The sequence below is a fragment of the Leucoraja erinacea genome, chromosome 20, assembly GCF_028641065.1.
Source record: "Leucoraja erinacea ecotype New England chromosome 20, Leri_hhj_1, whole genome shotgun sequence".
In the NCBI taxonomy this organism is placed as follows: Eukaryota; Metazoa; Chordata; class Chondrichthyes; order Rajiformes; family Rajidae; genus Leucoraja; species Leucoraja erinaceus.
The window spans coordinates 11,529,500-11,557,208 of NC_073396.1; the positions used below are offsets into that span (position 1 = coordinate 11,529,500).

General features: G+C 47.9%; 1 protein-coding gene across 1 annotated transcript; it reads left to right on the top strand.

The window, feature by feature from the left end:
* The first annotated feature begins 2,866 nt into the window (after positions 1-2,866).
* Positions 2,867-27,257, top strand: LOC129706786 (uncharacterized). The gene is made up of 7 exons (XM_055651271.1): positions 2,867-3,242; positions 6,600-8,586; positions 9,515-9,657; positions 12,128-12,302; positions 16,882-16,987; positions 23,764-23,848; positions 25,225-27,257. Exons 2-7 carry the CDS (start codon positions 8,484-8,486, stop codon positions 25,957-25,959), a joined length of 1,347 nt encoding a protein of 448 aa, XP_055507246.1. The 5' UTR covers positions 2,867-3,242; positions 6,600-8,483; the 3' UTR covers positions 25,960-27,257.
* Positions 27,258-27,709: the final 452 nt, after the last annotated feature.

The following is a 27,709-nucleotide window of genomic DNA, read 5'->3' on the forward strand; positions in this document are numbered from 1 at the left end:
GCTTAATTTAACACTGGGATTAATTACACTTGCTGCCTGAGTGTGGAATAAAGGTTGGACAGAATAAGTTTGATCCTCCTCACAAAATGGGAACTGTTTGAATGTGAATGAACAATTACTCAAGCAAGCCGCCCGCAGTGGCCTAAAAGGTCAAAGTATGAGACATCGAGAAGAGCCACAACCAAATTAGTCTCCACATTACAGTAGATATTGTAATCATACTCCTCAATCAAGAAGATAGAAACTTGCTGTCAAGTGGGTAAGTACAGAGGGGAAAGCTTATCTGATTCTGGCTCCACTTAATCTCTTCCTCTGCTCTTTCATAGATTCCACAGCTCTGCTCCGAAGCTCTTTGTCAACTTGTAACGTTCACTGCTGTGCACCATTAGGGAGTTTCCAACAGTTAACTTGTTTTGAGGTGAGTGAACATGTGCTCTTTGTTAATCCCTCACTTTACAGTGTCTGGGGCCCCACGTTTAAATGCAAACCAGATTCTCCATTGCCTTCGGGAGAATCAACTTGGCCAGGTTTACGGAAGGGTCAGTCTCAACATTAATTCCGAGGCTTGAGTTGCCATTATGTTCGTCAAGGTGCTCGTAAAGATTGGAAGGGAGTTGTGGATTATTTGTGTACCGTATGTTGACTTTTCGTTTCAGGCCACTGTCTTCTGGTCGGTTGTTTCTTAACTATGCACTCAATACTACAGCTGCACACTCAAAATCAAACAGTACACAAGCCGTCAGGAGTAAAATAGAAAGAGAAAATGCTGGCAACCCTTGGCAGGTCAGGCCGCATCTGCGGGAAGAGAAGCAAGAGTTGACGTTTCAGGTCGAAGGCCCTTCATCAGAACTGGGGAGGAGACAGAAGTGGCTCGTTAACCTGCAGGGGTTGGGGAGGAGCAGAGGGGAGATGTTTCTGAAAGGGTCAAACCATCGTGACCAAGCTGTAAGTAAGATTAGCTGGTCAATGCGTGAATGGAAGGAGAGAGGGAGAGGGAGAGAGAAGAGTTGATTGATGTGCCTGGCAGGTCAGGCTGGATATTTAGTCCATTTCCCAGAGACAATAAAGAAACAAAAGTAAAAGACAGGAATCCTGCTGACTAATATCGCAGTTAGTTGACTGCTTTGTTATTTGATTTGTCTCTGCACCTTGCTGGCCACCGTACTAATATACATCCCAGGAAATGGAAACAACATAGCTCCAGACATCAGCTACTCAGTCTGAAGAAGGGTCTCAACCCGAAACGTCACCCATTTCCTTCTCTCCAGAGATGCTGCCTGTCCCGCTGAGTTACTCCAGCATTTTGTGTCTATCAGCTGATCAAGGCTGCAACTTTTCCTCTGTGCCATACAACCCTGACTATTAACTAAACTAAACTAAACCATCTTCTCAGCAGGTCCGGCAGCATCTCTGGAGTTACTCCAGCACTCTGTGTCCTTCATTACCCCTGGTTGTCCCTCTGTACATACAAAGGAGCTGCCCCTTAGAGACTTAGATGTTGTTCTGCATCAGTTAGGAACGGGCTTGTCCCTCTTACACAGAGCTGAGTATTATCATTGATGAATTTCTAGGGGCAACACATTGGCCCAGCAGGCAGTGGATGAGATAGTGGTATAACATTGAGTTTGGACACTCAGACTTCAGAGGCACAGTAACTCAACCAAATTCGAGGCTACTTAAAAAGTGCAGGGGGAGATTGTTTGGGCAACATTAAACAGAGGTCAAACTGGAAAGGGTGTTGGGGGAAGTTGTGGTGAAGGCTGTGACTGTGATCATGGCAGAAGTGGTGGTGGGGGTTGGGAGCAGTTAGAGCTGGCCTCTGGTTGCAGCTGGCCTCCAACGCCACAGCAGGAAAGATGCTGCACTTGAATCCGTTTGTTAAAAGAGCACAATAGCACCGCACTCCTCTACACTGCTGATGCAGTTAATAGATTATACCCACTGCAGATAACACTACTCTCAGCAGCTCACGGCCTACCATTTTAAATTAGAAGCACATTCCTGGACGAATATATGGAGGTGACAACATATTTTTATATCATGAAATGCCACAGAGATAAGTCTGTTTACTATCCTCTTTCTTGCCAGAATGTTAATCAGGCAAACTCCAGTCCATTCAGACTAATCTTTGATCTGAGCATTACCTTGGCAGCACCGGCTGGCAGCTCAGTTCTGAAACTCAAGGCTGTAAATGATTACCAGATTTTAGTTGTTCTCTGATCCTTATTGATTGCTATTTGTTTTCAAAGTACAGCGCTCAGTCGATTTGGTGCCATATAACTGCATGGGGGTGGGCGTGTCTTTGCGAATGGAATTGTGTTTGCAAATGAAGTTTACTAAGCTGCTGTCAAGTCCAGAATCTCTCAGGGTGGGTGCAATGTGGGGTAGATACTGAGTGATGCAGTTCTCTCTACAATGTATGGGCAAGCTCTTTCATAGTGAGCGCAATAAGGGTTAAAAACTGAATGAAAGCCTTTCTACGCTATTGGTACCCTTATGCCCCTGTCCCACTTAGGAAACCTGAACGGAAACCTCTGGAGACTTTGCGCCTCACCCAAGGTTTCCGTGCGGTTCCCGGAGGTTCCCGGAGGTTTTTGTCAGTCTCCCTACCTGCTTCCACTACCTGCAACCTCCGGCAACCACCTGCAACCTCCGGGAACCGCACGGAAACCTTGGGTGGGGCGCAAAGTCTCCAGAGGTTTCCGTTCAGGTTTCCTAAGTGGGACAGGGGCATAAGGGACAGGTTCAGCAAGAGTTAGATACAATACAATAATATTATATTATATAGTAATATTTTCCCACCAGTTGTCTCAGAGGATCGAAAGCCACGGAAGTAGATGTAGAAGAAATGATCAGCAATGTAAAGCTTCCTCTACACTGTATCTATCATCAACTGTACTCGGGGATGATTCAGCAACGGTTAGATACAGAGTAAAGTTCCTGCTACATATGACCCGACAATTATTCCTGGAAGAGGTACATTGTGTAATATGCACATCGTGGCAATGTTGTAAAACATGTGATGTCTGATCCCCGTGTGACACTGCTATCGGAAGATCTGTGGTGCGTCGGAGTAAGACTTTCGTTGCTCGTTCATTTAGAGCCAGTTTGGAAGTGGAGCTCTTGCATTTACTAATCGCTGTTCATTTTGTCCAACAGGTTTGTTGCAGCCATGGCAAGCAGCAGCATGACGTTCATCTTGCTCCCCTTCCTGTGTCTCATCGCCAAAGCTCAGAACTCAAGTAGGCTTTCAAATTAGTTTATTGTTCGTATGCAATAAAATTCCTTGTTCGCATGAAGCTCGCAGATCACACAGTTACACATGCAGTAATGATAGACACAGCAATTTAATCAAAATGGCAGAAGGGTACAAGATTGTAATGCAATCTGAAGTAATGCACAGAAAATGTTCAAGTTCAATAATGGAATAATCGGTAGAGGTAAGCGTACATGACAGTACATGGGGGAAAGGTGTGAAGAGGGCGATTGATCCAGTATTTGGGGCTGATCAGAATCAATACAATTACGCTGCTTCCCTTCCAGTTTTTTTCTAATCCACATTGCTTCTAGTCTCCCCTAATGACATTTTTGATGCCAATGTTTCTTTAGAAGTTCCTGTGCAAGCTAGTTAGGGACATCTTCACAGATACGTTCTCTCCTACCGTGCCCTAATATTGATTAGGGAGAAAGAACCACAGCAATTATCCACTACCTCAACACGCAAAGAGCAGCACAGCGCAGGAACAGGCTCTTCAGATTCAGATTCAGATTCAGATTCAGATTCAGATTCAGATTCAATTTTAATTGTCATTGTCAGTGTACAGTACAGAGACAACGAAATGCATTTAGCATCTCCCTTGAAGAGCGAAGAGCGACATAGCAAACGCCCACCTTCAGCCCACCACGTCCATGCTGAACATGATGTCAAATTAAACTAATCCCTGATAGACAGAAAATGCTGGAGTAATTCAGCAGGACAGGGAGCATCATAGGAGAGAAGGAATGGGTGACGTTTGGGGCCGAGACCCTTCTTCAGACTGATGTCAGGGGAGTTTAACAACAGACTAAAAAAACAACAAGGAGAGAAAGTGACGAGACAGACTGTTGGCGAGGCAGACATTGTACAGCGCCACCCACCCAAGCCAAGCAGCAAGCCAAGCCAAGCCAAGCCAACCAAGCCAAGCCAAGCCAATTCTGAAGAAGGGTTTCGGCCCGAAACGTTGCCTATTTCCTTCCCTCCATAGATGCTGCTGCACCCGCTGAGTTTCTCCAGCTTTTTTGTGTACCTTTGATTTTCCAGCATCTGCAGTTCCTTCTTAAACACAAGCCAAGCAGCATTCTGGTAAACCTCCTCCGCACCCTCTCCAAAGCTTATGCATCCTTCCTGTAATGGATGATCAGAACTGCTCACAAAAATCCAGAAATGTGGCCTAACTAAAGTTTTGGGAAGCTGGTATTGGGGGTTCAGTATTGATGTTAATAGAGAACTGGCTGGCAGACAGAAAGCAAAGAGTAGGAGTAAACGGGTCCTTTTCAGAATGGCAGGCAGTGACTAGTGGGGCACCGCAAGGCTCAGTGCTGGGACCCCAGCTATTTACAATATATATTAATGATCTGGATGAGGGAATTGAATGCAACATCTCCAAGTTTGCGGATGACACGAAGCTGGGGGGCAGTGTTAGCTGTGAGGAGGATGCTAGGAGGCTGCAAGGTGACTTGGATAGGCTGGGTGAGTGGGCAAATGCATGGCAGATGCAATATAATGTGGATAAATGTGAGGTTATCCACTTTGGTGGCAAAAACAGGAAAGTAGACTATTATCTGAATGGTGACCGATTAGGAAAAGGGGAGATGCAACGAGACCTGGGTGTCATGGTACACCAGTCATTGAAACTAGGAATGCAGGTGCAGCAGGCAGTGAAGAAAGCAAATTTATAGCATTCATAGCAAAAGGATTTGAGTTAGCATTCATAGCAAAAGGATTTGAGTATAAGAGCAGGGAGGTTCTACTGCAGTTGTACAGGGTCTTGGTGAGACCACACCTGGAGTATTGCGTACAGTTTTGGTCTCCTAATCTGAGGAAAGACATTCTTGCCATAGAGGGAGTACAGAGAAGGTTCACCAGACTGATTCCTGGGATGGCAGGACTTTCATATGAAGAAAGACTGGATAGACTCGGCTTGTACACGCTGGAATTCAGAAGATTGAGGGGGGATCTTATAGAAACTTACAAAATTCTTAAGGGGTTGGACAGGCTAGATGCAGGAATATTATTCCCGATGTTGGGGAAGTCCAGAACTAGGGGTCACAGTTTAAGGATAAGAGGGAAGTCTTTTAGGACCGAGATGAGAAAATCATTTTTTACACAGAGAGTGGTGAATGTGTGGAATTCTCTGCCACAGAAGGTAGTTGAGGCCAGTTCATTGGCTATATTTAAGAGGGAGTTAGATGTGGCCCTTGTGGCTAAAGGGATCAGGGGGTATGGAGAGAAGGCAGGGATGGGATACTGAGTTGGTTGATCAGCCATGATCATATCGAATGGTGGTGCAGGCTCGAAGGGCCGAATGACCTACTCCTGCACCTATTTTCTATGTTTCTATGAAACATGACTTCCTGACTTATCTTGGCTCCTACTGAAGTATGGTCACCAGTACATGAACACATTGATGGAGATCCTCAAGATTCAATCATGGTTCATGGGGGGACGGGGTGGGTTAGTCAGGGGAGGTGTTGTTTTGCATTTTTTGTAGTGTGTCAGGTGTCCCTGAATCCAGATCGGATTCACTACCTAGGGTGGCACGGTGGCGCAGCGGTAGAGTTGCTGCCTTTCAGCGAATGCAGCGCCAGAGACCTGGGTTCGATCCTGACTACGGGTGCTGTCTAGACAGAGTTTGTACGTTCACCCCGTGGTTTTCTCCCAGATCTTCAGTTTCCTCCGACACTCCAAAGACGTACAGGCTTGTAGGTAAATTGGCTTGGTAAATGTAAAAATTGTCCCTAGTGTGTGTTGATAGGATAGTGTTAATATGCGGGGATCGTTGGTTGGTCCGGACCCAGTGGGCCGAAGGGCCTGCTTCCGCGCTGCATCTCTAAACTGAACTAAAAACAAAACTTCTTTGGCATTAAGTTGTTCCAGCAGCTCATCCAGCCAATGTAGAACTGCTGGGATTTTCATTCCCATCGATTTCTTCCAGCAGCGAATTCCCAAATCTCATCACATTTGCTACTTTAAAAATGTGAAGTAGGTTCTTTAATTGTTGAACCTTACTGATAATAAGAACACTACTGATAACTGCAACAGTCAGAGACCTGGGGACTTGCAATTGAACTTTGAAACCGATTTGGTGGGGACCGGACATTTCAATAGATGGGAGTGAGTGATGGAGAGACAAGTAGAAACAAATAACTGCGGACGCTGGTTTATACCAAGAATAAACACAAAATGGGGGGAAAAAATGCTGCCTGACCCACTGAGTTACTTCAACACCTTATGTCTATCTTTGTTGGAAAGTTCAGATCCTTTTGATTAAGTAATTCATTTAATGCAACAGACAAACTGCTTCAGTGTATCTCATTGTGAACATTTTTTTTAATTGTAGGTAATCTGAACTGCCTTGTTGACTTCGAAGAAACAATGGATTGCACTTGGAAAGACACAAGCAACAACAGCCATGTTAGTCTGCAAGTCTATTGGTAAGCAATTTCCACTGACTATGGGGGAATCCATATACCTAGTTCCAGTATTGCGAAACAGAATGTCATCTCAGAGCCCCGACTATGTTCATTGTGAATTGAATTTTAAATTACATTTTGCGTCCTGTTGCAAATATTCAGTTTTGAAAAGCTGACAGCTGGTGGTTTTACACACTTGGCGGGTAAAATTAACTCTGTGAAAACGGACGGTTTGGGTGTGTTTGATGGAATGTGCAAAAAGAGAGGTTTTAACTCTAAATTTAATCTATGCCTTCTTTGCCTCGGGAATAATTGAAGGACCTTTGTATTGGGAGATTTATTCTTAAACTGACTTGTGTTGGAACACCTCTGTGAATGTTTGTCTACAGCAAGGGTTCCCAACCTGGGGTGAATTACCAGCTTGCCCAGGGGGTAAATTTGTTGATTCTGGGATTTGTACATCTTTTTTCTCATTGACTGACTGTGTTTGGTTCTGGTATCTGTTCATCTTTAGTTGTTCATGAATAAGTGAAATGACATTGTTATGTGCTATTAAAGTTGCCGGGGGTAAACGGGATGAAATAGGTTGGGAACCCCTGGTCCAGAGGGAGTTTTACTCTGTATTGTAGTTAAAGTGCTATAACTCACTATAAGAAGGTAACTCTAGACTCATCTCTCTGCACCAAACCCATGCTGAACCTGCCCTACCTGTGTTGCCACTGCACTCCACATGTACCACATGCTGTGTGTGTGCCCTGGTAAAGCTTAATGGGGCGGTTTAGAGGGACCTTTATTCTTTAGTTAACCCTGTGATCTGGGTTCATTTTGCAGTTCCCCTCCACAGTGAGCTCTTGAGTTCAATCTTGTTACTGAACCCTCTTCCTCGCCATCAAATATTAATGCAGAGCCTGCAGGCTACGTCAGTTTATTAGATCATAACATCATAAGTGATAGGAGCAGAATTAGGCCAATTGGCCCATCAAGTCTACTTTGCCATTCAATCATGGCTGATCTATCTCTCCCCCCTAACCCCATCCTCCTGCCTACACCCCATAACCTCTGACCCCCATACTGATGAAGAATCTATATATCTCTGCCTTAAAAATATCCACTGACTTGGTCTCCACAGCCTTCTGTGGCAAACAATTCCACAGGTCCACCACCCTGGGATGAGTCTGACCCCTTGCTGCATGGGGGCTTGGTGACTCTGCCCAACACCATTTTATCATTGTTGTTGAGTGGACATCAGAAGGAAAAGGAGGGCAGTCTGGAGTCCCACCTCAGCCAAGACCGGTAAAGACTGAAGGGGCCTGACAGAGGGGCCATAAAAAAATCAAGAGCCACACAATATGACGGTACAGTGGCACTGGGGTAGGTCTACTGCCTTACAGTGCCAGAGACCCAGGTTCAATCCTGACTGTGGGAGTTTGTGCATTCTCCCCATGACCTGCGTGGGTTGTCTCCCGAGATCTTTGGTTTTCTCCCACACTCCAAAGACGTGCAGGTTTATAGATTAATTGGCTTGGTATAAATGTAAAGAACTGTTCGTAGTGTGTGTGTGTTGGATAGTGTTAGTGTGTGGGGATTGCTGGTCGATGCGGACTCGGTGGGCCGAAGGGCCCGTTTCCGCACTCTATCTCTAACTAGACTAAACATTAAGGGGTGGACAGCCCTAAATAGCTCTCGTCCATATTGTGTAAACTAATTATCTTCCTTTTCCTAAAAGGAAAAACGATGTCTGGCAGAACTGCACGCTGACGAGGCTGTCGCCTACAGTGGAGGGGGCAGATTATTATACTTACTTTTGTACAATGAGGTTACACACTTCATTATTTCACAAATTCACTCTAATTCTTAAATCAAGCAGCCAGGCTAAAGATGTTACTGTCAATAACTACAGACCTTGTTATAACAGTAAGTGTAAATTTCATTCATTCGTAAATGTGATTTGGGCAGAATTACGCCATTCGGCCCATCAAGTCTACTCCACCATTCAATCATGGCTGATCTATCTCTCCCTCCTAACCCCATTCTCCTGCCTTCTCCCCATAACCTCCGACAACTGGGCTGCTGTCCCGATGACCTGAAACCACGAGACTCTTCACGATTATGGGTCTCAGGGCAGTCCAAATGCTGTGGACACTAGGGTGGGCCATGAGGAGAACTTTCTTTGTGCAGCCCTTGCTTTAACGTTGACTATGATCACTAAATGTTATTCCCTTATGTATCTGTACACTGCGAATGGCTCGATTGTAATCATGTATTGTCTTTCCACTGGCTGGTTAGCACACAACGAAAGCTTTTCACTGTACCTCGGTACACACGACAATACACTAAACTGAATCTAACAGATCCTGGCCCCTTTGATGAAGGAGTGCTGGTTCTGATAAGAGCAGAGAATAGTTTTGCTCACTGGTTGCATTGTGTTTGATGTGGAAGTGTATAATACTGCTAAAGGTTTTGATTGAAATGGGAAGATTTGAACCCCTCTGTGTTTCCAATTGTATCCACAATTGCATCAGAAATATATAGATTCTCTCCAATTTTCTCCATTGGAGTTTGTACGTTCTCTCCGTGGCCTGCGTGGGTTTTTCTCCGGGTGCTCTGGTTTCCTTCCACATTCCAAAGACACTCGGGTTTGTAGGCTAATTGGCTTGGTAAAATTGTAAGTTGTCCCTAGTGTGTGTGGGATAGTGTTACTGTGCGGGGATCGTTGGTCGGCACAGGCTCGGTGGGCCTGAGGGCCTATTTCCACGCTGTATCTCTAATTTAACTCTGAATGTAAATATTTGTGGCAACACTCCGTACCTCTGTTTAACTCTGAAATGCTTCTATCTTTCAGTCCAGCTGAAAGCCCCTCTCCACCTGTCCGTGACGAACAATCCCACCGCACAGAATGTTAATATCACGTGGCAGTTTAAATCGCGCTATCTGAACCAGATGGTGCAATATGAACTGGAGTACTGGAGCAAAGAGACGAAAGAGGTTGGTGACCCTTCTCTGTTATTCATTCACGGGGTATTGAAAGGACCCCAGGAATTCAAGTGGTATGAAACTGCACTTGAATTTGGTGGCCTTGCACCCTGCTTGAAGTGGCATGAAATTGCACTTGAATTTGGTGGCCTTGCACCCTGCTTGAAGTGGTATGAAACTGCACTTGAGTTTGGTGGCCTTGCACCCTGCTTGAAGTGGTAAGAAACTTCAATAATCTCCAACCCACAAAGCGATCTCACAACTTCCATGACCAATTACCTTTGACCTTCTGACTGCACTGTGCTCCAAGTGGATTCATGTTGTGTACACTTGCATTTCAGTAGAATTTGCACTGAAATTCACTCCGAAAACAGTAACATAATTACTGCCGATTTTTATCGTAACCAGAATTCACCACTGTACTTCACAGTGACTTCCAACAAATTCCAGTTGGCACTTTTTATACCATTTCCTACATTTGGATCAACACCCATCAAAACTTTGGATAGACACAAAAGGCCGGAGTAACTCAGCGGGTCAGGCAACATCTCTTGAGAAATGGAATAGGTGATGTTTCATGGTCGAGACCCTTCGTCAGACTGAGAGTCGGGGGAAGGGGAAACGAGAGATCGAGACGGTGATGTAGAGAGATGTAGAACAAACTAGACTAAGTGGGACCCATTGGGTCCCATGTTCAAACGGGAGGGCTGGTCCCCCAACGCAATATTCCACCTCTCCACCAATTCCAATATTGGTGGCCAGTGGGGGGGGAGGGGGGGGCGCTTTCTGAAGCGCCAGTATGGGTGTTGTGGGCTGAAGGGACTGGTTTCCCGAGGGCTAGAATGGACATTGTGGGACAAATGGATTCTTGGGGTGGCAGCTCAGTCAATCGAGCCTGATGTGTTGGCAGCTCACTCACAGCTGGTTGGCTGGCAGTTGACTCGCGGCTATTCCTTGAAATTCCATTTCAAGCAGGGTGCAAGGCCACCAAACTCAAGTGCAGTTTGCAAGGCAAGCAAATTCAATGGCAGTGTCCTACCACTTCAAGCAGGGTGCAAGGCCACCAAACTCAAATGCAGTTTCATACCACTTCAACCAGAGTGCAAGGCCACCAAATTCAAATGCAGTTTCATACCATTTCATGCTGGGTGCAAGACCACCACATTCAAATGCAGTTTCGTACCATTTCAAGCAGGGTGAATCCACCATAAAACCGCACAAAACACCACACTCACAGTTCAGTAGGTATTCAGTTGATTCACAGCTCAGACAGAGTCGTGACTCTCCCTCCCCCCATCTTGCAGAGACTGAGCCACACCCGCACTACCGGGTTTTATAATCCCTCCCCCTCTCACTGGAAGGGGCGTGGCCTTCATGGCATGATTGACAGGAGAGAGATTCTCAACATTTTTTAAACACTAATAGCACTTTTATTTTTCATTGAAGGGAAGAATCCTCTGCACCTAATGAGCGGAGGGCGACTGAGCAAAATGGCCAAAAATCACAGTGGTAGCATTTTATCTAAAATCAATATACAGTGCAAACAGGAAGTTTAGACTTTTAATCGTGCTTTATTTCAAACCAACCACCACCAACAACCATTTGCTGTGCTTTATTTCAAACCAACCACATTTCATTTTCAAAGCACATTAAGGGCACTCAAGGTCAGTAAAACCATATTCACAGTTTAGTAGAAATGTGTTCAGTGTTATTCACAGTTCAGACTTGAGAGACGTGACCCTCTCACTCCTCCATCTTGCAGAGACTGACTGAGGCACTCAACACTTCCTGGTTTTATAGTCCCTCCGGAAGGGGCGTGGCCTTCAGGAGAGAGAATCTCAACATTTTTTTAAAACACTAATAACTCTTTTATTTTTCATCGATGGGAAAAATCCTCTTGGTCAGCACAGCGGAGTAAGATGGCCAAAAATCACAGCCGTAAGTGGCAGCGTTATGTCAAAAATCAATATACAGAACAACAGGAAGTGGTCAAGATCAGACTTTTAGTAATATAGATTAATTAAAGATATGCAAAAGAGTAACGATGATAAAGGAACAGGCTGTTGTTAGCTGTGAGCTAGGTGAAAACGAGTACAGACAATGAGACTCAACAAGACGACTTTGAAGCTGGTACGACTTGGGTGGGTGTGAGATGGGGAGAGAGAGGGGATGCAAGGGTTACAGGGAGTTAGAGAAATCAATATTCATACCACTGGGTTGTCCCGCTGAGTTACTCGGCTTTTAGTGTCTATCTTCAGTTTAAATCGGCATCTGCAGTTCCTTCCTTCACATCAAACCTTTGTTTGGCCTTACACACACGCACACGCACACGCACGCACATGCACATGCACATGCACATACACATACACTGCCCATCCATAACAATTTGCAACGCCACAAGTAAACCTTCCAGTGGTGACTGTAACCGTCCAGGTTGTTCTCTGTCCCACACTGTGATTTACATCCTTTACATTCCCTGCAGGATGTGAAGATGGAAAGTCGGCTGAATGATATCCGACATCTGGCCATTAGGAAAATTGATTTGGAGCCAGACTCCCACTATAGAGGACGTGTCCGTGTAAGACCTGTACAGACTCCTTTTGCTCGGGGTCCATGGAGCAAGTGGAGTGCAGAAATAACATGGAGTACAGGTCCTGGTAAGTGTATCGTTACTTGAATGCTTTGAAATATTATGTTGACACTAATGCCTCGCAGTCCTGTATCTCCCCATGACATAGTAACTCTCTCTCTCTCTCTTGGCACAGCGGTAGAGTTGCTGCCTTGCAGCGCCAGAGACCCGGGTTCAATCCTGGCTACGGCTGCTGTCTGTATGGAGTTTGTACGTTCTCCCTGTGACCACGTAGGTTTTCTCCGGGTGTTCCGGTTTCCTCCCACACCCCAAAGACGTACCGGTTTGTAGGCTAATTGGTTTCAGTAAAAATTGTAAATTGTCCATTGTGTGTAGGATATTGATAGTGTACGGGGCGATTGCTGGTTGCCGCGGACTGAAGGGTCAGTTCCCACGCATTTCCCTTGTCTTTGTGTAGGAAGGAGCTGCAGATGTACAATTCTGGTACATAGACAATTTAAACCGAAGACTAGAATCTTGCCTAGTTTCACAAAAGAGAACTGAACAGAAGGTTTAGGGGGGACATCTTCTCTCACGGTGTGTGGAATGACCATGGATAGAGCAGGACATTGGACATTTAACCAAATTCTTCAAGAAGGTGGGGGGTTGGGACAGGCTAGACTGCAGGAAGAAATTTGTTATTTATTCAAATCGTTTGCTAGGTCGCTCTTCCAGGGAGATGCCTGCATTTCATTGTCTCTGTACTGTACATTGACAATGATAATTAATATGGTTAAAAATCTGAATTGAATCTGAATCATTCCAACCAGAGACAAGGGGGTCTTTGGACAGGCTTAAGTGGTAGATTGTGTTGGAAGTGGGGTTCAATCCTTTAGGCAAGGGGACCAAGAGAAAAACATTTTTCACACAGTGGTGAATCTCTGGAACTCTCTGCCACAGAAAGTAGTTGAGGCCAGTTCATTGGCTATATTTAAGAGGGAGTTAGATGTGGCCCTTGTGGCTAAAGGGATCAGTGGGTATGGAGAGAAGGCAGGTACGGGATACTGAGTTGGATGATCAGCCATGATCATATTGAATGGCGGTGCAGGCTCGAAGGGCCGAATGGCCTACTCCTGCACCTATTTTCTATGTTTCTAAATACATCATTGGAGACCTTTGGACTATCTTTAATTGGACTTTATTAAGTTATTCCCTTTATCCTATATCTGTTATATATGATAGTGTTCCCAAAAACCACAGTTATACCCGGCACCCTTGCCACTCATTTACCCCCTGGAGTGATACCCCTTCCCTTGTTTGAGGGGCGTCTCCACCACACTCTGCCCCCCAAAGTTCAGCTGCAGAAGGTCCTAAGGGTGGGATTGATGAGACTCCTGTCAAATCTTTGCCAGCTTTCAGAGGATTTGAAATTTGGAATTGATCAGTCTGAAGAAGGGTCTTGACTCTCAATGTCTCCCGTTCCTTCACTGACCTGCTGAGTTATTCCAGCTTTTAAAAATTTTTTTTAATACTGTATATATATTTTTATTCGAAGCAAGCACATATCATAATAATAACATTTCATGTATATCAGTCGTACATTAATAATATCAGTTGTGTATTGATTCTGCTTCCACCCTTTTTTGTATCTCTTCACTATTTTGTTAGGCTACCTTAACCATGAATCAAACTTAATGCTTTGCACAATCTCCCTTGGTTTTGGGTTGAAGTGATTCATTAATAAATCCACCAATTCTTTAATTTTCTATTATTGTGTTTCTGCATGTTCAGTGGGTTTCTTATGCACGGAAACTACCGCTGACCCAATTAGAATAGATCAGTTTATATTCACCACTGATATGCTCATGATGACAAAGACATTTGATAGTGATCTGCAATCTTCCTCTCACGTCTGAGTTTGTCCACCAAACACAGCCACTGAGTTGATTGTTCCAACCTTTTGCAATCCCTTAAGAGTTTTTGTTTTTTTTAAAGCAGATATTTGTTCGACTTGAATTTTTCTATTTGAAAAAGATTTTTTCTTTGGTCCTACAAGACTTCAAGAACAATTTTCCTTATTGCCAGCATGTTATATTTTAATTTACAAAGAGTAGAGGTTGCATTTTGTCCCTTAAGTAAGTTATTTTTTTCATTAAAGACATCCGGAACTGAGATCAACAAAATGGCATCTGCCAAAGATTGAAACAGTGACTCAAGATAAGCCCCATAAGTACTGTAGGCCCTGTAGGCTTGTAATAGAATATCTAATAACCATATTTCACTAAATAAATTCTGCTTATTACTAATTGCCCCAACTCCTCTGGGAGCGTTTGATGGGACAAGATCATGTGAAGATCAGTGACTGTTGAAATTGGGATTTGATAACAGAAATTTATAATCTGGAATTTATTTTAGAAATGTTTAAATAAAGTCCTTGCCAAACGCAGTTCGGAGTTGTGGCAGGTTGTTTCCACACTCGCTGAGCTTCACACAGTATCCATGGATGGACATCCTTCACAGTGAATCCCAGAGTTCTGATGTGGTCTTTGTCAGTTTCTCGCCCTGATCTGATTAAAATAAATACACATTCAACAATGCAGGGTGGCACAGCGGTAGATTTGCTGCCTTACAACGCCAAAGACCCAGGTTCTGTCTGTACGGTGTTTGTACGTTCTCCTCGTGACCTACGTGGTTTTTCTCCGAGATCTTCGGTTTCTCCCACACTCCAAAGGTTTTGCAGGTTTGTAGGTACTTGGCTGATATTAATGTAGAAATTGTCCCAAGTTTGTAGGTGTGGGGCTAGTGTTATTAATGTAAAAATCGCTTGTCCCAGACCGGTGTGTGTGTTTCCCTTCCCGCGCTATAATGTAAACTAAACACTGAGTACAAACGGGCGTTTTATTTGTCCATCAGTTATTTCCCGCCACCCTCTGACCTCTCTTGTGGTATTATGCAATAATAGTGTAAGGCTGAGCAGAGGGGCACTAGGACCCTGCCAGAAGCCAGGCTCCAGTAACCTGATGTGACTGGAACCCAGGGTGTGGGCAGTTAGAGAGAGGCCTGGGCTTACACGAGGCTGTTGCAGTTGCTGCTGTTATTGTACAGATTAAAGGTATACTCTGTTTACGTCGTCGTACGAGCCTTATTACAAGCATAACTCGACATCTCTGACAGAGTAACACGTGATACATTTCAATACGTCTAACTGTGACATCCCTCCCTTATCCCCCAATCATATTGTAGACTGAACATTCCTACACCATTTCTGATACAGCATTCGTTCTATTGATAATGCATCACTTTCACGTGTCAACACATTGCATAATCCTTGTATCTCTTGGGTGATCTCTGACGCTTTGATCTGGCCACTGCTTCCGTCTGCGCTGGCACTGGATTCTGACCTCTCATGTCCTGCTCCACCAGTTCATCTTGGTTCTGGTTTCGCCTGGACTCCACCACAAACGCGTGCCTTCTTGGCTCATCAATTTAGTAGTCACTGGTCTGATCCGTCACAGTCTCAACTTCAGTCTGCATCATCCCTGGATTATCACAACAGGCGATACTTTTCCACATATGATGTGTTCCTATCATATGTGACTCTGTCTGGTGACTGGACTGCCCTTGTTCCCTTGTCTGGACGCCACTGTGTATGGCTGTGGAAAGAAGGGTGTGTCCATTTTGCTTGGACTTTCACTCCTCACCGGCAACTCATCTCCAGTCATCACATCTGAAAGTCTGGAAACTCATCTCCTGTCTGTATGGAGCTGTGATGCCCCTTACATTTCAGCACAATGATATTTCACTTCTTGGTCATTTATCATGTCACTAACCCATGGTACCTTGGTGCGGATTTTCCTTCCGAAGAGCAATTCTGCCGGACTCTTCCCAGTTATGATGTGCGGTGTAGCTCTATATGCTGCTACATATGATAAGAGCAACTTTTTTCACCCAGGGAGTTGTGAATCTGCGGAATACCCTGCCACAGAAGGCTGTGGAGGCCAATTCACTGGTTGTTTTCAAGAGAGAGTTGGATATTGCTCTTCGGGCTAACGGAATCAAGGGATATGAGGTGAAGGCAGGAATGGGGCACTGATTTTGAATGAACAGCCATGATCATATTAAATGGCGGTGCTGGCTCAAAGGGCCGAATGGCCTACTCCTCCAGCCATTTTCCATGTTTCCAATCTTTGCCTTCTGCTTGGGAGATTCCCTTCCTCGACTTTAGAGTTTGGTTCTGACGTTCCACTTCTCCATTAGCTTGCGGCCACTTTGGTTTGACTTGGTGATGGTACACACCTGTGATCTTCATGTAGCCAGCAAACATCTGTGAAATGAACTGATGCCCATTGACTGAATATAACGTTACTGGTAGACCGTGTCTTGCGAAGATTTCCATCGAAGCTGCTGCAGTCTTTTCCGATGTTGTAGACTTCATTATCGCATACCCATATTATCTGCTGTAGTGGTCAATCACAACTAGCATTGACTCTCCTAATGGGAGTGGGCATAGACAATCTGCAGCAACATCTTCCCATGGTCCTGCCAGTAACAGTGTGCTTCAATCCTGGCTGATCTATCTTTCCCCTCAACCCCATTCTCCTGCCTTCGCCCCATAACCCCTGACACTGAAATAGTAATTGTGTTTCATTCTCTTCTTTCTTTCAAAGGTCCAAACAGTGCATCAACAAAAAACAACCTGCTGTGTGTGTTGTTTGCACCTCTCCTCTTGGCCGCCATCATTTTCATATCACTCTATTTCAAGCTTCCATCGCGGTGAGTACATCCCCTTTGTAGCAGTTGCAATGACAGCAGAAATGGTTGCAGCCCTCTCCCCCCACTGTCACTCTCTCCCCCCCACTGTACGCTCTACGGTCACTTCTCCCCCCACTGTCACTCTCTCGTCACTCCTCCCCCCCCACTGTCACTCTCTCCTCTCTCACCCCCACTGTCACTCTCTCCCTCCCCCCCCCACTGTCCTCTCTCATCCCCCCCACTGTCACTCTCACTCTACCCCCCCACTATCACTCTCTCCCCCCCCCACTGTCACTCTCGTCTTACCCATTCTCACTCTCCTCTACGTGCCCATGGTACTCTCGCCTCAGGTCCCCTGTAACTCTCTGCCTTTTCCCACTTTCACTATCTTACTTCCCCCCCCCTATCTATCACCTTTCGCACAGCTAACACTCACTATCCCCCCTACTGACTTTACTCCACTTTCTTGCCCATCTCCCCCCCCTACTATCACTACCTCGTCCTAGCCTGCTGTTACTGCTCTCTGACATTTCCTCTGTCACTAAATCTCTCTTCTAACTTGTGACTCTCCCTCCCCCACTGTCACTCTCTGATCTCCCACGGCTGACCTCTACTCCTTCCCCCGCTTTTTGTCCTTTGATCTCTTCCCGCCTCACTTTCCTCGCTTTCATCTTCTCCCCCCCATCTGTCTCTGCATTCTCCTTCTACAATTTCAGAATCATACTCTACTTAATACCGCTCTCTCTGCTCCCTTCCCAATCTACGCTACTCACCTCATCACTATGCCGCCCCCCCGCCTGTACCTAATCTCTGCACTGCGGCCTATTGTCCACTCTCTATCCCCCACTTCCTTACTTCTTCTACTTCCCCCCAATAGTCCCTCCGGTCCCCCCCTCTTCTCCTCTCCTTTCCCCCCTCTCTGATCTACCCCCCATTCTAGATCTCTCCCCTTTCCCTCTTCATCACTCTGGCCCTCCTTCTCCCCCTTTCCCCCTGTCACTCTTTCGCGACTCTGCCTTCCGTCCTTCCAGGGATGGGGCACTCTTTCTCAAGCCCATCCGACGGCCTCCATCTTGGGCGATTCCCCCTCGTCCCCCTTCTTGGGTGCCTGTCCCTACGTTCTTCCTCCTGGCCACTCTCTTCCCTCATCCCGACTTGTGTCCACGTTTACTATTCCCCCCCCTCTGTCGATCTTCCCATGTTACCCAGTGCATCATTTCCTTACCCTTGACTTACCCCTTTCCCGCCCCCTCTCCTTCCCCCCCTTTTTACTCTACCTCATGTCTCCCCCCCCCACTTTTTTTCTTCTGAACTTTCCCCCCCCCCCTTTTCACTCTATTTTCCTTATTCATCCACTTTTCAAATTCCTCCCATCCCCCTGTCTACCCATAGTAAACCCTTTTACGTCTCTATTTCCTCCAACTCTCACTGTCCATTTTCCCTCTCGAGCAGGCCTACTTCCTTTATCACTCCCCTCCATATATTGCTCTCATTTCCTGCCTGACCAACATGGGTCGAAGGGCTCGAATGGCCCCTTTCCTGGCTGATCTCTTTCTATCCTCTAACCCCTCTCTTTTCACTCTACCCTAGATCGGCCCCTACCACTGTCTCTGCATACCCCCACCATCTCTCCTCCCCTTCTCATATTCCCCCACTTTCACTCCTCCACTCTCCCCCCAAGCGACCTCTTTCTCTATCTTGTCATCTTTTCCCTCGCACCTTCCTCTGTTCTCCCTCCTCTTTTTCTTTCCTTCTCTAATTTTCATTAGCTTCCAATCACTGTCTCCATCCCCTTGTATTCCTCTCCCCTTTCTCGGTTTTGTCCCCCCATGCTTTCCTTTACTTTCCCCCCCGCTTGTCCACTTCTTCCCCTCTTTCCACCTACCCTCTCTCCCCCCCACTGCTCACTCTCTTTCCTCTCTTTTTTGTCACTCTCCCTGTCTCACCCCCTCACTCTCTCAATCAGTCACCCACTGTCTCCTCTCTTCTCCTCCTGCTCTCCCCTCCTTCCCTCATCCAACCTAGGTATTCATGTTCCTTCCCCCCTCCTGTCCTCTCTTTCTATTCCCCTTTCACTCCCCCCTCACTGTCACTCTCTTTCCTCCCCCTCTAAATCCTCTCCCTCTCTCTTCTGTCTCTCTCCTCTCTCTCCCCCCCCCTTCCCCCTCTCCCTCTCTCTCCCTTCCTCTCCCCTCTCTCTTTCCATCTCTCCTCTCTCCTCTCTCTCTCATCTCTCTCCTGTCTTTCACTGTGACTCTCTCCTCCCCCCCTCTCCTCTTCATCGTCCTTCCCTCTCCCCTCTCCTCCCCCCCCCTCTTTCTCCCCATTCCCTCCCCCTCCCTCCCCTCTCATCCTCCCCCTCTCACCCCTCTCCCCCCCCTTCCCTCCCCTCTCCCTCCTTTTTTCCTCCCCCTCCTCCCCTCCCTCTTTCCTCCTCACTTCTCCCCTCTCCCCCCCCCCTCTCCCTCTCTCCCTCTTTCTCCCTCTCTCCCCTTCTCGCCCTCTCTCCCCTTCTCTCCTTCTCTCTCCCCCCCTCTTTCTCCCTCTCTCCTCTCTCTCTCCCTCTCTCCCCCTCCTCCCTTCCCTCCCCTCTCTCCCCTCTGTTCCCCTGTCTCTCTCTCCTCCTCCCCTCTTCCTCTCCTCGCCCCCCCCACTCTCACTCTCTCCCCCCTCTCCTCCTCCCCCCTCTCTTCCCCCCCCCTCTCCCTCCACCCCGTCTCTCTCTCCTCTTCCCCCCCCTCCCTCCCTCTCTCCCCCCTCCTCCCACCACATCCTTCTCTCCCCTCTCCCTCTCCCCCCACCCTCTCCCTATCCTTCTCTCACCCTCCCCCTCTCCCCCCCTCTCTCCTCTCTCTCCTCTCCTCCTCTCTCTCTCCCTCCCCTTCTCTCCCCCCCCCTCCTCCTCCCTCTCTCCCTCCCCCCACTCTCATCTCTCCCCCCCTCCCTTTCTCTCCCTCTCCCCTCTCCCCTTCTCTCTCTCTCCCTCCCCTCTCCCCCCCCCTCCCTCTCCTCTCCCTCCCTCCCCCTCTCTCCCCCCCTCTTCTCCGCCTTGTTCCCCCACTCCCCCCCCCCTCTCTCTCTCTCTACCCCCTCGCTCCCCTCATCCCTCTCCTCCCCCCTTTTCTTCTCCTTTCTCTCCCTCCCTCCTCCCCCTCCCTCTCTCCTTCCCTCCCCCTCTCTCCCCTTCTCCTTTCCTCTCCCCTTCCCTCCCCCCCCCCCTCCCTCCCTCTCTCCCTCCCCCCCCTCCTCCACTCTCTTCCCTTCCTCTTCTGCTCTCTCCTCTCCCTCTCCCCCTCTCCTCTCCTCCCCTCCTCCTCTCTTTCCCTCTCTCCTCTCCTCCTCTTCTTCCTCGTCCCCTCTTCTCTCCTCCCCCTCCTCTCCTCCCTCTCTCCGCCCTCCTCCTCCCTCTTCTCTTTTCTCTCTCCCGATCCATCCTCCTCTCCCTCTCCCCTCCCCCTCTCCAATTCTCTTCTCTCTCTCCCTCTCCCCTCTCCTCCCACTCCCTCCTATCCTCTCCCCCCTCTCTCTCTTTCTCGCTCCCTCTCTCTCCCTCCTCCCTTCCTCTTCTCTCTCCTCCCCCCTATCCCCTCTCTCCCTCTCCCTCCTCTCTCCTGCACTCTCCCTCCTCTCTCCCTCCTCTCTCCCCCCTCCCCCTCTCCTCTCCCTCTCTCTCTCCCCCCTCTTTCTCCTCCCCTCTCCCTTCTCTCTCTCTTCCGGTTTTCCTCCCCCCTCCCTCTCCCCCTCCTCTCGACCTCCTTTTCCTTCTCCTCTCCTCTGGTCCTCCTCCTCTCCCCTCCCTCCCTCTCCTCTCTCTACTCTCCTCTCCCTCTCTCCTCCCCCCCCTTCCCTCTCTCTCTGTCTCCTCCTCCTCCCCCCCCTCTCTCTCCCTCTCCCCCACCCTCCCTCCTCCTCTCCCCTCCTCCCCCTCCCTACTTTCCCTCTCTCCCCTTCCTCTTCCCCTCTCCCCCTCCCTCTCTCCTCCGCTTTCTCTCTCTCCTTCTCCTCCTTTCTCCTCCCCTCTCCCCCTTCCTTGTCCCCTCTCCTTCCTCCTCCCCTCCCTCTCTCTCTCCTCCTCTCTCTCCTCTCCCCCTCTCTCTCTCCTCTCCCCTCCTCTCATTCTCTCTCCCTCTCCTCTCCTCCCCCCCCCCTCTCTACCCCCTCCCTGACTCTTCCTCTCTCTTCCCTCCTCCCTCTCCCTCTCCCTTCCCTTTCTCTCCTCTCTCCTCTCTCTCTCTCCCTCTCTTCTCTCTCCTCCCTCTCTCTGCTCTCCCTCTCTCTCCCCTTCTCTCTACCTCTCCCCCGTCCACTCTCTCCCCCCCCTCCCCTCTCCTCTCTCCCCCTCACCTCTCTCCCCACTCTCCTCTCTCTCTCCCCATCCCACCCTCTGCCTCCCTCCCCCCTCCTCTCCTCCCCCTCTCCCTCTCTGTCCAGCTCTCCTCCCTCCCCCCTCTCTCGCTCTCTCTCCTCCCTCCCCTCCCTCCTCCCCTCTCTCCACTCCCTCCTCTCTGTCTCCTTTCTCCCCTCCCCCCCTCCCCTCCCCCTCCCTGCTCTCTCTCCTCCCCTCACTCCCCACCTCTCGTCCCTCTCTCCCCCCCTCCCCCCCTCCTCCTCTCTCCCTCTCCCCCCCTCCCCTCTCTCTCCCCCCCACTGTCCCTCTCTCTCTCCCCCGGTCTCTCTCTCCCCACCCCCTGTCCCCTCGCTCTCTCTCCCTTCCCTCTCCTGTCTCCCTCCTCCCCCCCCCTGTCACTCCCCTCCCCCCCCCCTGTCACTCACCCTCTCTCTCTCCCCCCCCCACTGTCACTCTCCCCCCCCCCACTGTCACTCTCTCCCCCCACTGTCACTCTCTCCCCCCACTGTCACTCTCTCCCCCCCACTGTCACTCTCTCCCCCCCCCACTGTCACTGTCACTCTCCCCCCCCCCCCACTGTCACTCTCTCCCCCCCCACTGTCACTCTCTCTCTCTCCCCCCCCCCCCCCCCCCACTGTCACTGGAGCAGATGACAGTCCAGTGCCTCTGGAGACAGTCTCCCGTCTCCCCGCACTCTTCCCCCAGTGTCACTGAAACTGGAGATATGTTTTCTCAACGCTGTGCATCTGCCCTCCACGTGATATTCCAATAGCCCCTTGTGTGGGACATTTCTTTGGGACTCCATTTATTTTGGTGGGTTGGTGTCCTCTTCAGCTTGTGCAGAAAACAAAGTGCTGGAGGAACTCAGCGGGGTCAGGCACCTTCCGTGGAGGGAGATGGACAGACAATGCTATTGATTGGGACCTTTCTTCAGACCGAAATGTCATCTGTCCATTGCCCTCCACAGATACCGCCCGGCCTGAGTTCCTCCAACACTTTGTTTATTTTGCTCAGGATTCCAGCATCTGCAGTTCCCTGTGGCGCTGCGCTGTGCTTAGTGGGGAGCAGTCTCTGCAGTTCCAACACCCATCGGCACCAAAGCTCTTCCCCCAAGGCTTCTGTACTGTCCCTCAGTATTTGAAAACTATTTTTACATTAAAGAAATAAAGCAATGCATTGATGTAGTAACCTTTTCACCCAAAGCACTTCACAGCATCTAAAGTAATGTTTGCATTACAGAGGCAATTCAATTCAATTCAATTCAACTTTATTGTCATTGCACAGATACAAGTATATGTACAACGAAATGCAGTTTAGCGTCTGGTCATAGTCATAGTTAAGGGACAGAAGTTTAGGGGTAACATGAGGGGGAACTTCTTTACTCAGAGAGTGGTAGCGGTGTGGAATGTGCTTACAGTGGAAGTGGTGGAGGCAGGTTCGTTGGTATCATTTAAAATAAATTGGATAGGCATATGGATGAGAAGGGAATGGAGGGTTATGGTATGAGTGCAGGCAGGTGGGACTAAGGGAAAAAAGTTGTTCAGCACGGACTTGTAGGGCCGAGATGGCCTGTTTCCGTGCTGTAATTGTTATATATGGTTATATAGTGCAAGATAGTAGAAGTAGAAAATAAAAATACAGAATAAGCATACAATAGAGTAAAAGAGTACTGGTTAACAATGTGTGGAATGTGGACAGATTAATAACAAAACTGGTACATAGGCAAATACTGTATACAAATGGGAGAGACTAAAGATATCTAGCGACGGGACTCCGAGTTCAGCAGTGTAATAGTGTTATTGAAAAAGCTGTTCCTCATCCTGCTTGTGCTAGACCCGAGGCAGCTAGTGCATTATTAGAAACAAGGAACTGCAGATGCTGGTTTACAAAGGACACAGAATGCTGGAGTAATTCAGTAGGTCAGGTAGCATATCTGGAGAACATGGGTAGGTGATGTTGTGGGTCGGGACGAAGAAGAGTCCCGACCTGAAATGTCACATATCCGTGTTCCCCAGGGATGCTGCCTGACTCGCTGAGTTACTCCAGAACTTTGTCTCCTGTGCGTTATTAATTTCCACGCAGAATGTTATGATATTAGGAAAAGCCCCTGGTTTAATAATGAAAAGTGACCATTAAATTGTGGTCAGAGCATGAGACTGACTCCCTAATCCTTTCAGAGACCTTTAGACCTGTGAACCTTTAGATTTGTCTGAAAGAACAGATGTGGCCCTGGTTTAATATCTCGTCTGAGACCGAGCACCTCTGATGCCTCAGTGCTCCTCAGGTTCTACCTCCTTCAGTAATGCACTGTCGGGTCATCTTCGGCTTGTCTTTGCAGTCTTCTGATTCAAAAGTGTGAGTTTTACGATCAGTTGCTTTGACAGATTGCTCGTCCGAAAGATGTAGATCAAAGATGTTGACTCTTGTTGTAATTTCTGCCCCTTTCTAGTGTTGTAGGTAAAGTGTGGATTCATATTCCAAACCCGGCCTCCTATTTCCAGCCTCTCTACAGCCAGCACAATGGAAACTTCAAGGTACAGACATTAATGCTCTTGACTGAAGGTTATTCTCCCTCAATTCCCCAATGCTCCATTGCCCAAGGATTCATGCTGATGGAACAGGGAAGAGCCAAATTCCTTGTGCCATTGATCCAGCCATTGGCGCTGGTGAGGGGGCTCTGGGTTTACGAAGGGAAACAAAAGCTTTTGGACTTTGCTTTTCTACTCACTGCCCCGCGATCCCTGCACACACCTGAGCAGCAGGTGAGGCCACCATCAGGGTAGCCAAGGACATACTTCACGAGCATAACATTGCCAACAAAACCATTGAACTCTAAACTGGGGGGTGATCCTATCTATGGTGTACAAAATCATAAGAGGAATGAATCAGGTAGATGCACTGAGACTCTTGCCAAGAGTAGGGGAATCGAGAACTAAAGGATATAGGTTTAAGGTGAGGGAGGGAGAGATTTAATAAGGATCTGAGGGGTAACTTTTTCAAGCAGAGGTTGGTAGATGAATGGAACGAGCTGCCAGAGGAGGTAGTTGAGGTAGGCATTATCGCAAAGTTTAAGAAACATTTAGACAGGGAAATGTATAGGACAGCTTTAGAGGGATGTGGGCCAAAACGCAGGTAGGTGGGACTAGTGTAGATGGGACATGTTAGCCGGTGTGTCCGTTGGGTCGAAGGTGCCTGTTTCTATGCTGTAAGACTCTATGACTCCATGACAACACACTATCATACTGCAGACCATCAGAGGGTGCACAACACCACTGAGAGTGAAGCAATTAAACAATACACAGTGCGTTGTCACACTGCAAACCAGCGGATGGCACAAAAGACACCTTAACACTAACGGTAAAACTATATGCAGTACACTGACACACTTGCAGACCATCAGATTGCACACATCATCCGGGTGGCATGGTGGCGCAGTGGTAAAGTTGCTGCCTTACAGCGCTTGCAGCTTCGATCCTGACTACGGGTGCTGTCAGTACGGAGTTTGTATGTTCTCCCAATGATCGCATGGTGGAGAGAGAGGGAATGCAAGGGTTACTTGACAAACATTTCTATTGTTAATGCAGATGTGGGTGGGTAGTCGGGGTAGGTTACGTGGAGATGGTTCCAGTGGTGGGAGGCAGTTCAGTTTAGTTTGTTGTCACATGTTCCGAGGTGGAAAGCTTTAGTTGTGTGCTAACCCTATTCAGCAGAAAGACAATACATGATTACAATCGAGCCGTTCACAGTGTCTGGATACAGGAGACAATGGGGTGGGGTTGGGGAAGCATGTCGAGATACCCAAAGCTGGCAAGGGAGCACTAATGAGAGTGGGCCAGAGAGATGCTGCTGGTGGAATAGTCCAACAGGAAAGGACTATGCTGGGCCGAGTAACCTTTGGTTTCTCTTTTAGGAATGGATCCACAAAAACCATGCAAGCGTTCAACGTAGCAATTCTGGGGGGTCATGCCAAGAGCTGAAGAAGGTGCCTGAGGGCAGAGGTGTCACAGTCATCCTGAATCCTTGGGATGAAGCTGTTTCTAACATCTCTTACCTGAAGCCCATCCCAATCAACCAAACCTCGACCTTCGACTTGGACACCAAAGGTAGCCTTCAGACTGAGATCCGCAACCCCATCCAGCACCTTCAAGAGTACTTCAATAATCATTCCGTGCTGCTCCCTCTCATGCCCCAGGATGAGCAGGGCATGTGTGAGAACTGGGCGGTGATTCACGATCCATCCCATGGCACCTTCCTGGGCACTGTGCCACTGGAGGAGGATGGAGGGTACAGCTACAGTGAAGAGTACTGTACCCTTGCCCATCCCGACACTAGCCAGGGCCTGGTCCCTGCAAAGGTTGACCTCCTGCTCAAAGTGGCCAACGAGTGCCGGGGAGAGAAAAGGGAAGTGGCCGAGGACTTGCCCATGGCCAATGATCCGTATCTGACCTGCCCGGCTGTAACCGAGAAATCGGAGCTTCCGCCGGGAGACTGTGCCAGCGAGAGACCGTGTGTGACCACTCCTCTGGGTCAGTCGCCAGCTGAACCCTCAGAGCCACCAGCAAACAATAAAGAGCCCCCCCTCACACCCGCCACCCCTGACAACTCTGCTGCACCTTCTGCCTTCCTGTCTGAGGCTCTGATGTGACTGCCACGACTGCACAGTTTGCAATGTCCTGAGTGGGGTTCGAATGGTGATTCCCAGCATCTATGAAGGATGGGCACCTAGTTTAATTATTGACTGAAAGAAGGACATATTCCAGCGGTTGGGAAGCTACAGGAGAGCATTTGTTTGTTGAGCAATTATTTGGCAGCTTGTGCAAATAGCTCAGTAAAGCAAGATCGCTATTGTTGGTTAATAGTGAGATTAAAGTACACAGTGCTGGTGTTAAAGTACTGGCGATTTGTTGATGGATACAAAACAGAGGAGTAAGAACCAACAGGATATTTTGAGCTGGGAGACAGCGTTCCAGAAGGTGGCTCGGAGATTGGCCCTGATGCCTTGACTGTTCACGTCCTATTTCAAGGATTTGGGTTTGTGGTATACTATAACCAAATGTTTTTGCTAATACAAAATTGGATGGCAGTGTGTGCTGCGAGGATCCAGAGGAGTTTCAGGGGATACAGATAGTTTGGATGCATGGGCAAAGATAAGGTGGATGACATTTAAAAAGGAGAGTGATATAGAAACAAGGAACTGCAGATGCTGGTTTACAAACAAAAGAAGCAAAGTGCTGGAGTAATTCAGCGGGCCAGCAGCATTCCTGGAGTACATGGTGTACATGACAGGTCAAATCCTTCTTCAGACTGAAGGAAAATGGTATGCTGGCTGGTTTTTACAACAAGGGGATTTGAGTATAAGAGAAGAGACATTTTTCTCCCGCTATATGGTTCCCTGGTGAGGCCATATCTGGAATTGTGGGTACAGGTGTGAACTCCTGAACTAGGGAGGGTGATAGAGGCACCGCTAGGAATCTGAGAGGTACATGGTGGGTATATGGAACAAGCTGCCAGAGGAGGTAGTTGAGGCAGGTACTATCAGGTGTAAAGCCAAGTGTGGGCAGGTGAGACCAGTGTGGATGGGGCATGTTGGTTGGCGTTGGCGTGGGCTGAGCTGTATGACTGTGATTCTATGAGAGAGTGCAGTGAAGGCTTCGCCACTGTGCCGCCCATTCACTGAGCATATTCCAGCAGAATTTTGTTTTTGTTTTTTTTGCTATAAGGTATTTTAGGGTTATAGGATTAGTGCAGTGTTGTTGAGGTAACATGGTAGCTCTGGTCATATTGAGTGGGGTGGTAGGGTGAGGGAAAGAATATCTGTAAATAGAATGAGTTGCTGGTGTTTGCAAGATGCTCGTCTTGCTTTGACCTTTGTTTATATAAAATGTTGACTGCTGTTAATTGTGCATCTCATGTGTACCATTGAAGACATTAAAATAGTAACTTGACTTGATTGCCTTGTTTCTTTTTACCAGATTATGTAAGATCGGGATTTAATGCGATTCTATTGATAAAGCAGGTTGTAAATGAATAAACTCTAAACTCCATTTCAACTTGATCTTTAACCTATGGGGGGGTGGGGTGAATGGAGCGGCAGAGATCATAGTTGGGAATAGTGACTCGTCCACTTAAAGACAGATCTAGAGTTGGACAAAACACGAAGTGCTAGAGTAACTCAGCGGGTCAGGAAGCGTTAGTGGCGGGACTAGATTGGCAACATTTCAGGTCAGGTATCTTCTTCAGACTGATTGTAGTGAGGGGTGGGGGGGAGCTGGAACAGGTCATAATGCCACAAGACATACGAGCAGAGTTGACCATTCGGCCCATTGAGTCTGCTCTGCCATTCGATCATGGCTGATCCATTTTTCCCTTTCAACTGCATTCTCCTGCCTTCTCCC

Excerpts from the sequence above, each read along its gene's own strand:
- LOC129706786 (XM_055651271.1), top strand. The coding sequence starts at position 8,484 with ATGAGGTTACACACTTCATTATTTCACAAATTCACTCTAATTCTTAAA. Across the intron at positions 12,303-16,881 it reads AACATGGAGTACAGGTCCTG|GTCCAAACAGTGCATCAACA; the intron begins GTAAGTGTATCG and ends TTTCTTTCAAAG. Across the intron at positions 16,988-23,763 it reads TATTTCAAGCTTCCATCGCG|TGTTGTAGGTAAAGTGTGGA; the intron begins GTGAGTACATCC and ends GCCCCTTTCTAG.